Genomic DNA, 11,867 nt, shown 5'->3' with positions numbered 1-11,867 from the left:
GCAGGTTGGCGGTATATTCCCTACTATGAGTAACGATCGCTATCAGGTGTACATGATAACAACCGGGACCGACGGCTTAACGTGCTCTCTGTACGTAATGTATTTATACGCCAATAAGTAAATAATTAATATTGTTAATTTATATTATACATTTTCACTTAACTAAACTTAGATGTTAGAATTTAATAAAGATCAATAAATATTAGTTTGTTCCAACTCGTTCCTTACACAGAAAAAGATGATGCCTTCGCCCAGCGGTGGGATGTTAGAGACAGAGTTTGCAAAATATTAATTTGTTAGGTAGTGGATGTTACAACCTGTTTAACTATTTGCTAATATCAAAGTGCCTGGTTGCTGATATTGTACGTCTGATCATATTATTCTATTCCATATTTAATCTATCTTCTACTTCTATGAAAACATAAATGAATGTTGCTAAGCGCATATCTCGAGAATGGTTCAGAATGGAGAAGGTTGTTTCAATAAAAAAATTATTTGTTTTCCATTTTCTTATATTTATAAAAGTAATGTCATAACATTCTATGTGTAATAGTTATCTCATAAGATACTTAGTTGATTTATAGTGTCTTTGAGTTATATACTATTAGTATAGTTTACAATGCTAACTATATGTTTGCAATTAAAGGTGTCCAATATTTTTTTGATTAATCTGTAGCATTTTATCCTGTCAGTTGTATTTCAAAATTAATATTGTTCCGCAAGAAAAGTGATGGATACGGACCTCATTTTTCCGGCGGATATGGTTACGGATACGGATATTCCGAACATCACTAGTAGTGATGCGTAAAGGCGCCTTAAGATCAGCGATCTTGAATTTGAGTCCTGCTTAGGGTGAAATTTTTTTTATTTGTACAAATACATCTTTCCGGTCATCTTTGAGTCTCAAGGAGCCTCAATAAGCACGTAAAGCTGTCGGTCCCGGTTGTTATCATAAATACCGGATAGTGATCGTTACTCATAGAAGGGAACATATCCGCCATCCCGCAGGGGAGCAGCGTGGTGGATTAGGCTCCAGTCCTCCTATATAGAGGCAGCTGCCTAGCAGTACGTTACAGATTGATTTATTAATCTGGTGGAGTTCTGGTATTGCAAAAAAATATAAACGCCCAGAACTTTATAAACATCCATATGACTTATATTATTGTCAAGGACAGGAAATAAATCCGCGGACCGCTAACGCAGTATCCAGTTACTGCGATCACTGCGCCAACACGTCAATAAAGTATTTTATTTTTTTACAGAGAATATACAAATTCTATGCGATGGAAGAATCTCCACCATTGATCTTATGTTTGGAAAACACTAAAGGCGAAGAGGTCGCGCTAAATATTGAACCTCATGACACTTTTAAAACGTTTTTGGATAAAGCCAAGTAAAATTTCTTATCGTTTCTTATGTAATTTAAGACAGGAATTATTATTAATTCGTTTGTACATTTATTAATTATTCTTTTGCCCGATTCGTTCGTTAATTAATTGTATTGTTTGGTTACCCCCCCCCCCCACTCCTGCTTCATTTATATATTGTTAATAAGCTTGAAATAGTATTAATTTGCTTGTATTTTCGATTTAAAATGATTTAAAATTTGAAAGCGTATATAATATTTGTTTCCTAGTGTATTTTATTTATGAGTATTACCTAATTACTAGAAACTTACCTGTATTTTAGGTCGCTTTTAGGTTACGATGTCGACCTAAACGCCATAACTGGTAACCAACCAGTCACTCTAGAAGAAAGCGCGTATACTTTCCTTCTAAATGCTGAACAGAATCTACCAGATACTGTCCTGAATCCACCTAACTTAGGAAATAATGCAAACGATTCAGATGATCTTGTATATGTGTTAGATGATGGCACGCAAATCCGCGCATCACAAATACAATTCGACAATGAAGATCCCTTAACAGACTTAACAGCTGAAAATATACCATTCGTTAAATATAATGACTGTCCAGATGAGAATGATATTGTTAGTAACGAAGCTTATTCAGTAAAAGATATAAATATAGTTGGAAGTCCACTTTCTAATAAAAATAGTCCTAAAGGCAGTTTTGTCAACAGTCTTCCTTTCAAGCTTGTCTGTAACAATATATCTAATTTCGAAGCGCAATTTACTAAATATCTAGAATCTAATGCTAGAACGTTTAACACAAATAATAAACCTAAAAGTACAAATGATGGAAATGATAAAAATATACAAAATCGTACGAATAACTTCAATACTCGCGAAGAAATACTAAATATGTTTAAGAATACGCCTGTCAACCCTCTACCATTAGGGGATAAAGGTTACGAAACTCGAAGGCATGTAAGGAAAACTGATCCTACAAGATTAGTTTACAAAGGTTGGAATCCAAAGCCTAACCAGGGTATCGACACAGCCATTAACAAACATGATTGCTTTATTTGTTGCAAGAACATTGATAGCAATGAAAAGCTATACTTATTCGACAAGGAAGATCAAATTTTACATCGATGCGAACAACGAAAGTATATGAGCCAACTGAAAATAATTTGCGAAAAGTGCCTAAGCGAAAACTTTAAACCAAGTAGAATGAAAAGTCCGAGTCAATCTTTAAACAACGATGAATACTTAGTCATTAAAAATAACCAACAATACATATTCCAGAAGATATCATCAGTTGATTTAAATAATGCTGTTTATGATATAGAAAAAGAAGATTCTAGAAGCAAAGAAGAATTTGTCAACGTAGAAATAGGGCCTGATGGGGAAATAATAACAAAAGCAGTGGACAATATAGATGTAATATTAGTAAAAGATGAGAAAAAAGATAGTTCTAGTGATGTTGAAATTATCGAACCGGAAATGGATATCGATATTGATAATATAGAAGATGAAGATGTAAAAGAGTTCTTGGGGAAGTACCAAAGCGATGGCATTGATACAAAGGAATTAAAATGCAGGTACAATAGTGTGGATAAATTAGTTTATGTTCATTTTGACTAGCCCGTTGGCGCATTTGTAAGCGAACTTGCTTTCCGCTTCAGAATTGTTGGTTCAATGTCTGCTCAAAGTGTAAGTATTTATTTATGTTTAAGTACCTATAAGCCTACCTACATTTACATAAAAAAAAAGTAATTTCTGCCAGCTGTTATCTAAAACACAGGCATTCAGTTGCCTAACTGTACAACTTGAGTTTTATACATAAAAATCGCCCACTTGGTCGATTTTTATGTATAAAAGTCAATTATGTATAAATGTAAAAATAGTAGTAAAATTATGTATAAAAGTCAGTTTAAAAATCGGCCAAGTGCGAGTCGAACTCGCGTACCGAGGATTCCGTACAAACTAAATTATTAAAAATATTTTTGTTTGATAATTTAACTAAATTTTTATGATTTTCGCAAGTTTTTCTTTATCTGTGCTATAAGACGTTACTTCGTAGCAAATTTCAAGATTTTAAATTCACGGGAAGTACCCTGTAGGTTTTGATTTCCTTGCGAGTGTTGAAAATTTGCAGCATAAGCGACTGTATCTTTTGATTGCGTTGGACTAGAAGTTTGACTCTTTCACAGCTCCAAGGAGCACTAGACCCGAGTATGTGATATAAATTTCAGCTCGATACATCCACGCGTTCCTAAAAAAAATGGTCTTAAAAGACAGACGGACAAAAAAGCGATCCTATTAGGGTACCGTTTTTTTTCTTTGAGGTACGGAACCCTAAAAATATGCTAGTCATTACAATAACCGTGCCTAAATCGAAATAATAAACTACACACTGTAAAGTTATTAAACTTGATTTTAACATTGCAAGGTTCTGCAATCAAGAATTCAAAGAGCTGTCAGAAATGTTAGACCACTGTGAAGGACATAAGCACGATGCGGAAGACGGTGTAATATACCCCTGCCTTCTTTGTGACTATGGCATGTATAGTCCTTAATAAGTATTTAATTTTGCAATTAATCTAGCGAAGAACACCATAATATTTTTTAGTAGAAGAAGCAAATAACCAACAAAATGCCTACCAGCTCCAACACGGGAGTTAAGTCATTAAAAGCTATTACTGTTATATTTAGGGCCTCTTTAATAGTTGTGGATAACGTTATTTTTTTTTATATCACTCGGTCGGCAAACGAGCGTACGGCTCGCCTGCAACACCAGAAGCATCACAAGCGCGTTGGCGACCAAATCCCCAATCCCCCCAGGAGCTCTGGTCACCTTACTCACCAACAGGAACACAATATTGCGTGAAAACAGTATTATTTAGCTGTGATCTTCTGCTGGAAATTAATTGATGTGAAACGCCTGAATGAATGAATGAATAATTTGCCTATTCTACCTCCAGCTGTTAAAGTCTAATCGTAACTTGTTTGTAGGATAAATTTTATCCACAACTGGAGAAATACTACTATACATTTATCTCTTTCTATATTTATCTCATGGTAGATTAACGTTACTGTTTTAACGGTTTTACTATTAATAATTTTTCATACCACGGGACTGCCAACCTTAAGGACTAGCAACCGCTCCGGTGGAGGTGTGCTAGTAGTCGCCTAAAACACTGATTTCCATTCCCGCTCGGGATTTGTATTTGATTTGTACCTACAAATATTTCTATCCGGTTTGCATGTCTGTCCTTGTGGGTCTCCCCAGCGTGCCTCGGAGGGCACATTAAGCCGTCGGTCCCGGTTGTTATTATAAATACCTGATAGCGATTGTTATTCATTGTAGGGACATATCCGCCAACCCGTAGTGGAGCAGCGTGGTTGATTAAGCTACAACCCTTCCCTACATTGAGGAAGAGGCCTTTGCCCAGCAATGGGATATTACAGGCTGAATGCGTACCACGGGATTGCCGTTTCTTAAGGACTCCAAAAATATTTGGGGCCACTTTCAACCAGTTACTGACTTTTTTTTATGTCACTAGGTCGGCCAACAAGCGTACGGCTCACCTGATGGGAAGAGATTACCGTAGCTTATAGACGCCTGCAACACCAGAAGCATCGCAAGCTCGTTGCCGACCCAATCCCCCCCCCCCAGGAGCTCTGGTCTCCTTACTCACCAACAGGAACACAATACTGCTTGAAAACAGTATTATTTAGCTGTGATCTTCTGTAAGGTCGAGGTACTACCCAGTCGGGCTGCTCCATATTTTTAGCAGGAAATTCGTGCTGTGCCCTACCTCAGTTAAATAGCAGTTAATTTTAGAAAATACTTTTATATAACGATGTCCAATAGATAGAAGTTTATGATATGCTTATTTTCTTTATCGCCAACCTTTATTTTATCAGTCAGATAGTTCAATAGAAGCACTTTTAAGTAGTTACATTTGTAAACCTATCTTGTGTGACTACTGCGTCTGTTTGACTGATGTTTTACTATGTAGTTTAGAAATGATATGTTGTTAATGTGGTTTAATTCAACACCTCTTGCTTATATCCACCTCTATATATATACAATCAAAATAGCAAACCCAGCAAATGTTGTTTTGCCATATATACTATTAACCCCCTAACCTCCACCCCCTATAACTTGGGGCTATAAAAAAAGATGACCTATTCTCATACCTACCCAATATGCACACAAAATTTCATAAAAATTGGTCCTGCAGTTTCGGAGGAGTTTGGCAACAAACACCGCGACACGAGAATTTTATATATTAGATAGAGGATCTTTTGGATTAGGACTTATTCATCACCATATCTATATTCGAACTTTGGAGTTTATTTTTCAAAAGAGTAACTGCGGATTTTCGTGCCGATTCTTATCTGCAGAATCTACATTCCGAATTGGGGGTAGATACACTTTGACTGTGATTAACATAACATAACAATACACTTTATTGTACACCAAAACAGAGATAATACATATCAATTTAAACAGAGTATCATAAGGTACAAAGGGCGGCCTTATCGCTGAAAAGCGATTTCTTCCAGGCAACCTAGGGGCAGAGGAGATGGTATTGCGTCGGTGTAGGTGTACAAATTGATACTTTGACAATGACGATTCAAAGTAATTTTAAATAATCCTTTATGTTTTCAGGCTATGCTAATCTTAAATGGCTACACGGTCACCTGAAAGTAGCGCATGGAAACGTTAAAAAAGAAGATTGTGCTGATAAAGAAGAAAACAATGGTAATGTACTAAATATTTTTTTTTGCACTTATATCAGCTCGTTTGCCATTATTTACAATTTTACTTGTTATAGTGAAGTGCTCTGCCTAGACAAATGTCCACAGAGACCTATACTTATACAAAATAAAAATTATTATATTCAAAAAGGCTTCAAAAGCACTTTCGAATCGTCATTTTACAGATTAAAATTTTAATAGTGATTATTATTTTTAAAAGTGAAGCTACCACCGGATTCGGAATGTAGAATATACAGAGAAAAATCGACGAAAAACTCCACAGTCTCTCATTTAAAAATAATATATAAACGGCGTTTTAATACACAATGACATACAAACAGAATTCATGCATATACTACTCAAACATAATTTTTGCAAATCGTTTGTCACACTACATTCCATATCGGTATTTTACTGTACATCACATCATCATCACATCATTTCGCAGTCCACTACTGGACATAGGCCTCCACAAGTTCACGCCAAAAATGGCACGAACTCATATGTTTTGCCCATAGTCACCACGCTGGGCAGGCGGGTTGGTGACCGTACCGTATTTTACTGTACAATTAACGAAAATTTCCCGGTGTGGGCCAAAGGTTTCTTTATCTATTAAAGAATTAAAAAAAAAAAAAAAAAAAAAAACGAGTGTGCTTTAGACCTCACGACTGAATAAAAACTTCTTTAGTTATCCCTACAGAAGTATACGAAACGTATTTCTCTTTCTATCTTCACTAACTTATATCCTCTTCTCAACTTCCGCTTGCCTCGCCCGATCACACTTTTCATATTCTCGTCACGCATTCACCAGCTTATTCTCCAAGTCCAGCATGCACAAAGAAGTTTTATTTCAAAATAGTAGTTGGGGGTCGAATATAGATATAATATTAGCTCTTTACATTCACCGTCTCCCATTAGGGTGTCAATCGCAAACACTTATAAGAAGACCATTGTAGCGACTTTTTCCTATCTATTTTCTGTATTTTATTCTATTCTTCTCAGCACCTAAATAAACGCCCAGAAGATTATAAGGAGGACTAAGAAGATTTGTTAATTAAACAATTCTTAATATCATATCAAAAATCGACCGTTTCAGCGGGGATCGAACCTGCATCTCCGACCGTGTCGGTGCTATAGCCAATTAAGCTATGGAACGAAATTTATGATATGATGATTTTATATTCGGTTCGAAGCGACCGTGGCGCCATCTATAGTGAATTAAATTGTTTAGAATTGCCTAATATGTGGGTAGCACAAAAATAAATAATTTGTATTTATTTTCAGATAAAACGAACACTCCAGCTTCGTCCCCAGTCGCTAACATAACTCGAAGTTTTATTAAAACAATTGACGCTGACATCGAATCTGGTTATTATTTATTTGATCCTCTACCATTTTATTTACTTCTAAATATTTGTTATATACTTGCAAAATACGTAAAAAGGATGAAAACAGAGGAAGAAAAAAGAGGAAGAGAGAGCTAGATTTTATATTTAGGGTTTTGTGTACATGGAATCTTACTACTGTGTGGCTACAGTACTAAAGAATATAGCCACCCCCTCTCTTCCTGTGGGTGTCGTAAGAGGCGACTAAGGGATAACACAGTTCCGCTATCACCTTGGAACTTAAAAAGCCGACCGATGGCGGGATAACCATCTAACTGCTGACTTTGAAATACACAGGCCGAAGACGAGCAGCAGTGTCTTCGGTGCGACAAAGCCAGCCCTGCGGTCACCAACCCGCCTGCCCAGTGTGGTGACTATGGGCAAAACACGTTCACGTTATTTTTGGCATAATAAGTGGAGGCCTATGTCCAGCAGTGGACTGTATAGGGTGTATTGATGTACATGGAATCTTAATCTCTTGTTAAGTTTCCAGGTTTTTTAGATAGGACACTTTATATAAATAAATAAATGTACCCGTAACTTTATTTGCAATTATGTTTTGACTATTTATCTCCTCTCCCAAAAAAAAACCGCAAAGAATTTTAGGGTAAATCTATTCAGAATAGCTTTTAGAATGATCAAATTACAGACAGATAGACAAATAGTACTATCTACACAAATACGCAATACAGTTCTTGCTTCAGTATTCAATAATTACGCAATACTCTGCATAACTATTTTTAATGTACATAATTCGACCTATTATAGTTTTATCATAAATATAAATAAAATAATTACAAAATTTTATAGCTTTGAGCGCAAAATGCAGTCTAATATAAAAATATTAGGCTGTGAAAGCGCATGCAGTGACTTTGTTACTGTAATTTTGTATATATTTTCTAAGATTTGCTTCGGCTGAAGTTTCATTAAAGATAAAATATTTATTACCAAAGTAGTTGTGAGAATTTTTTTAATTTATAATGTATCACTAAATTAATTTAAAACGGTATTTTTAAAGGTAATAAAGAAACCACCAACGTCGAAGACAATACAAACCAAGTGGTTAGTGAAAGTCTTAAGTATTATAAAATCGTTTATTTATTTATTTTTTTATTTATTTATTTATTTATTTATTCATTCATTCATTCATTCATTTATTTATTTATTTACCTTTATTGTTTATCAATATCGACTTTCTCGTTGGTGCAGTTTAACCTGGTTTTTGCATTAAATATTGTGAATTCGTTTCCCACCATACGTCTGGTATATATTTATGTACTAATTAATATAATTGTGTTATTTACATATAATAAGCAAAGCTTAGATATACTTACTGACTGTAGTGCTGTGTGGGCGGAATTATAGCTATTATACAAGTTAACCATTATGGAGAATATTTTACAGAAGAAACATTTATTAGATAATTCGAATTAATGTCGTTTCCTATTAAACTAATAAACTACCAAAGAAGAAACTAATTATAACTTATTGACTGTAATCTAATAATATTTGGTAATTCTGTCATAAAATATACTTCTAAAGAAAATGCAAATTAGTTCATAAATAAATCAACATCCAGACAGAACAACGCACCTTTATTACTGAAATAAAACAAGAAAGTCTAGACAGCAGTGATGATTCAATATGGATTGTGCAAACTGGAGACGATGACGTCACTGAACACTTGGAGAAACTGCTTAAGGTAAGTTTTGTCAGATAGGTAAAATTCGTGTATACAGGTAACAGTCACTTATACAGGTAAAAATGTATTATTGACTCAGAATATAATGCCTCAGTGAATGGTATTTTTGCGGACTCCTATATGATTCACTGTAAAATAAGACTTGTGTAGAAATTTCTTTATAGATTTAATGTTTTGAGTTATTTTAATATGCTTAAGTTCTTAATTGAAATAATACTATTAAAAGGCCAACCTTAGGACATTGAAATTAAGTTTCAACGTAAATTTGTTTTTATTTTTATATACAAGGTGTACACGACCATACGACAATAAATGAAAACAGGTCGTATTGGTATATAGAAATATCATAAAACTATCAGAATATATTTTGAACCGTTTTTGAAAAAATGAAATTTTCGAACAAACTTAATATCACAAATTAATAAAATACATAGTACGCCATTTGTAATTTAGATTCACTCACCTCTGACTAAAGGCGGGCAGGTAGCCTCTCGCCGCTGTAACACAATACATCGCAATACTTTGACACTATTATAATTCAATTATTTGTTTTTGATTGTCAGAATAATTAACACATACAAAATATACGATACGAACTGACCTTTAACGACTGACAAATAGACACTTTTAAACAAAATAACGCGTCAGACATAATATTCTAATAAAATTAGTAACATACGCAATGTTATAATGCTAGAATATAGGTATAGAAATTCGAAAAATACCCAAAACCGAATCGGAGCACCCCACTGTCCACGTGGTCTTGGTCTGCCCTACCCCTAGTGTTTTTTTAAGCCGGAGGCGTGGAGGGATGGCAGCCCTCCCTCCCGCAGCTCCGGAGCGAAGCGTTATTCTAACCTCAAAGGTGGTAGGTAAATTTTTTCCGATATAAAAATTGAACCTCAAAACTTCAACCACGATATCTCTGTAACAACGGGATTTACACGAAAATAGTTGTCCGGGAGGGGGAGTTGAAAAACTCACATTCCTCCACTTGTATTTCTGTGTATACTAGCCCACACTTTGATGGCAAATCTGTACTGATGCGAGCTGTCTCTTGTCAGTCGCGGATTTTCAGTGCTCCAGTGCTTTAAGTTGTGACGGTTCCATAAACCGTTCTTTGTAAAAGTACTTTCATCCGTCCACATTACGTTGAAGAGGAAGTCGGGGAGTTCTTCATTTTTTCGTAACCTCCTCCGTCCTCTGCCGGCGCCGTCCCGCTCGAAGGACCGAATGTACAACTCTTACGTTCCCAGGAACTGGTTCCCTTCGGAGACAGGGGAAATGAAACGGCCATTATGGGTTGAGCACGAGTTTATTTTTACCTTCAACAATACTAATATACATAATTCGAAACGATGATAGCGCGATTTAATCGACATCCAACGCCATCTATTGGCAGATATCCTCACTACTACAAATAATTCCATCCAGTGGCGGATAGGTAAACCAAACTGATAACAAATTAAATAATTGTAGGTTGCATCGTTAACAATTGAGTTACAGATTTCTTCTCTGGTAGACATATCTCTTGTTAACAATGCCTGTACCTTTTTGTATTTAAAAGGCTTACGTTTGTCGAGTTTCAAAATTTTGTGGACACTTGAGTGAGGCAAACGAAAATGGCGAGCTGCTCTACGTAAGCTCGTAGTTGGATTTAAAGTAAAATGATTTAGAATCCGTTCATCCAACTTCACTATGACTTGCGGAGGAGCACTATGAGTGTGGGATTAAGAGTTGATTCTCCCGAAGCCTCTAGATAGCTTTGACGATAGTTCGACCATTTGTTGGACAAACACGGGTATGCCCATACCTCTCTTGATATGTAAGAATCGCTAAAGCAGCGTTTGTTTGACATTCTCCATAAAATAATATCATATCGGTGTACTCTGAAGCCGTATAATTATAGCGAGGCATTTTTGTTAAAAATATTACTATTTGCACACAAAATAAGCGTCTAATTTCGCACAGTTCACCTATAAAATATCCTAAATAATATGTCTTCAATTAATTCAAGTCTAATACGTCTAATATCTCACAGTAACAAAAAATATACTTGAGTACCTATAAACAATGGCGTCATTAGATCGAATGTTGCGCGAGCGCTGAGGTATCAATATCAAAACACGACACACTGACCTACTTACGAATACGAATTACGATGTGCGAAATACGAAAGAAATCGATCGAAATATTTCAGAAAGAAAGCGCAAATCAATTATTACCTTTCCACATATTAATTCTAGTGTCTTATGCACAACGGTATAAGGTTTATTTTGCGTTAAATTGTAGCATGATAAGTGAAATTACATTATTTAAATTGTTTTAAATACGTAACTTGTGTCGGACATGATAGCTTAATAACAGATATGGGATGATGTTTTAGTTGTAAAAAAAGAAAAGTGTTTTGTGACTAAACTATGAGATATTAGTTAATTTAATTTTTGCAGGCTAATTGAGAATGTTACTAGCTATACTCAGTATTAATTATTGTCGTATCGTCACGACCACCTTGTATATTTCGTATAAAATTTTTAATGTCTAAATTAGATAATTACAATTTAAAAATACTTAGGAATTGCCGAAATTTATATTCATATAAAGACTTTTTAGATTTTTCGTTTGGTATCCATTTAGTAAAACTTGATTTAGTAAAATTAAAAAT

At 35.0% G+C, this 11,867-nt stretch overlaps 1 protein-coding gene across 1 annotated transcript in view; it reads left to right on the top strand.

Moving 5' to 3' along the window:
* Positions 1 to 1,283: 1,283 nt before the first annotated feature.
* The window catches only part of LOC123667776, a 47,556-nt gene continuing 36,972 nt past the window's right edge, over positions 1,284 to 11,867 (top strand). The window contains exons 1-7 of the mRNA XM_045601614.1: positions 1,284 to 1,393; positions 1,690 to 2,946; positions 3,798 to 3,907; positions 6,027 to 6,119; positions 7,400 to 7,483; positions 8,519 to 8,562; positions 9,080 to 9,202. Coding sequence (XP_045457570.1) covers positions 1,284 to 1,393; positions 1,690 to 2,946; positions 3,798 to 3,907; positions 6,027 to 6,119; positions 7,400 to 7,483; positions 8,519 to 8,562; positions 9,080 to 9,202 — 1,821 coding nt within the window. The remainder of the gene's footprint in view (positions 1,394 to 1,689; positions 2,947 to 3,797; positions 3,908 to 6,026; positions 6,120 to 7,399; positions 7,484 to 8,518; positions 8,563 to 9,079; positions 9,203 to 11,867) is intronic.

This window comes from Melitaea cinxia, chromosome 29 (genome assembly GCF_905220565.1).
Source record: "Melitaea cinxia chromosome 29, ilMelCinx1.1, whole genome shotgun sequence".
Taxonomy (NCBI): Eukaryota; Metazoa; Arthropoda; class Insecta; order Lepidoptera; family Nymphalidae; genus Melitaea; species Melitaea cinxia.
Note: the sequence above shows the minus strand (reverse complement) of the source record. Positions and strands in the feature narration are given on the sequence as shown.